The following is a 2,367-nucleotide window of genomic DNA, read 5'->3' as shown; positions in this document are numbered from 1 at the left end:
TTCATGACTTGTTCATGATGCCTCATTTAATAATAGTATAAATTTATGAATAAGATTATCTATATATTAAAATAACCTCTAATAATATTCATATATTCATGTATTCATTTACAGTTGTTTCTTTATTAATGAATATATTGAATGTATGTGATAAAAATCCTCAATAATCTTTTTGTGTTTATTTATGTCTATTTTGCTACAGATCTCTAATTATCCTTATGTTTATAAAAGTCTTAAATGTAAAATTTAACATAATTTAGTATTGTCTTTATGTGTTAATTATTATTATAACAAGAAAAGTGAAATGATGCATTATACATAACCTGTTCAAACTATCATCATAGCATTTAAAAGTTAATTATATAGTGCTAACACCTAGAAATTCTATGCAGAACTAACATATTGGAACTGTAATTTTCTTATGGCCTCTTGCATTTTCTTATTTCTCAGGGTGTAAATAATCGGATTCAGTAACGGTGTGATAACTGTATAAAATACAGCAAGAGTTTTATTGCTTGCCAAACTACTGAATGGCCAAGCATAGATAAAAATACAAGGTCCAAAGAACAGAGTGACCACAATGATGTGGGCAGACAATGTGGACAGCGCCTTGTAGAGCCCATCTGATGATTTTTTTGGTACATTGACCAGGATGACAATGTAAGAAACAAGCAAGAGGATGAAACAGGTGAAAGAGAGCAGCCCACTGTCAGCAATGACAAATAATTCCAGAGTGTATGTTTCAACACAAGCAAGCTTGATCACAATGGGAAGATCACAAAATACGTTGTTTATGACATTGTGGTCACAGAAAGGCAAGTTCATTGTTAAAACTATCTGGCTTATGGTGTGTATAAAACCAATTATCCATGAAAGTATCACAAACCCCTTTAGCAGCCTGTGGCTCATGATTGTCCTATAGTGCAGGGGTTTACATATGGCTACATACCTGTCAAAGGCCATGATTATCAGAAGAGTCATCTCAGCACCCCCAAAGAAGTGCATGAAGAACATCTGGGTCATGCAGCCCCACACAGAGATGGTCTTGTGTTCAGTGAGCAAATCTATGATCATCTTGGGTGTTGTGGCAGTGGAGAGACACATGTCCAAAAAAGAGAGATTTCCAAGGAGAAAGTACAAGGGAGAATGAAGGGTCGAACTACATGTCACTGTGACCATAATGAGAATGTTTCCCACCACAGTAGCACCGTAGATCAGGGAAAATGTCACAAAGAAGAAAATTTGAAGTTCCCATCGTCCAGAAAATCCTAGTAAAATAAACTCGGTCACTAGAGATCCATTTTTAAGATCCATTTACTCAGAAAGGTTCCAGAAGTTCTTTATTTACAAAGAGAATTAAAAAATAAGTCACAATTAACACGAATATTTTCTTATTTCTATTAGTTGTTGATAATAGTTGATATGAGATGATATAATTTTAAATATATCAACACAGAGATTAGCTTATATATCACTTTGAAACAATTACTATGCAGTAATTACAAATTATTTGAAGAAGTAGAAGTTCAATTTTCTATTGTTTATTCCATAAAATGATACTCTTATCAATGGATCTTGACTTTCTTGCTCATTTGTTCACATATAAATATTAGATACTAATTAATTACTTTTTATTTTGCCTTTTATTATTATAGTATTCTGTACCTGCACTTCTTGAGATTACGTTATCCCAATATATAAGGAATACAAGATTTAGAAATGAAGAATTACATTGTTCTACATCTCTGAAGTAATGTATGAAGGTTTTCCTATGGTTCTAAACTAAATAAGCAAACAAACAAACAAAAAAGCACACACACACACACACACAAATCAGGAGCTAATTATACACGGAAGAAAGTATATAAATTTATTTAAAATAATTTTTCTTTTTAATATACAGGTATACCTCTTTTATTGTGTTTCACTTTATTGTGCTTTGCAGTTATTTAATGTTTTACAAACTGAGGGTTTGTGACAACCCTGGATCCAGCAAGTCTATTGGCACCGTTTTTCCAACAGCATGTGCTCACTTTATGTCTCTGTGTCACATTTTGGTAATTCCCAAAATATTTATTTCAAACTTTATTATTATTATTACACATGTTATTTGATCTGTGACCAGTAATCTTTTATGTTACTATTTTAATTATTTTGGGGCACCACGAGCTGTGCCCATGTAGAATGGCAGACAGTTGATAAATGTTGTTTCTAACCGCTCCACCAACCTACTCTTCCCTCATCTCTCGCCTTCTCTTCAGGCCTCTCTATTCTTTGAGACACAACAATATTGGATTTAGGCCAATTAATAGCTTTGTAATAGCCTCTAAGTGTTCAAGTAAAAGGAAAAGTTGCATGTCTTTTACT

The 2,367-nt window shown here is 32.7% G+C and overlaps 1 protein-coding gene across 1 annotated transcript; it reads right to left on the bottom strand.

The window, feature by feature from the left end:
- Positions 1 to 384: 384 nt before the first annotated feature.
- On the bottom strand, positions 385 to 1,314 carry LOC129012751 (olfactory receptor 4L1). Its single transcript, XM_054448743.2, has one exon. It carries the CDS (start codon positions 1,312 to 1,314, stop codon positions 385 to 387), a length of 930 nt encoding a protein of 309 aa, XP_054304718.2.
- Between the last annotated feature and the right edge of the window lie 1,053 nt (positions 1,315 to 2,367).

This window comes from Pongo pygmaeus, chromosome 15, assembly GCF_028885625.2.
Source record: "Pongo pygmaeus isolate AG05252 chromosome 15, NHGRI_mPonPyg2-v2.0_pri, whole genome shotgun sequence".
Lineage (NCBI taxonomy): Eukaryota > Metazoa > Chordata > Mammalia > Primates > Hominidae > Pongo > Pongo pygmaeus.
This window is presented reverse-complemented; position numbering and strand designations above follow the sequence as displayed.

Coding starts and splice junctions, on each gene's coding strand:
- LOC129012751 (XM_054448743.2), bottom strand. CDS start 1,314: ATGGATCTTAAAAATGGATCTCTAGTGACCGAGTTTATTTTACTAGGA.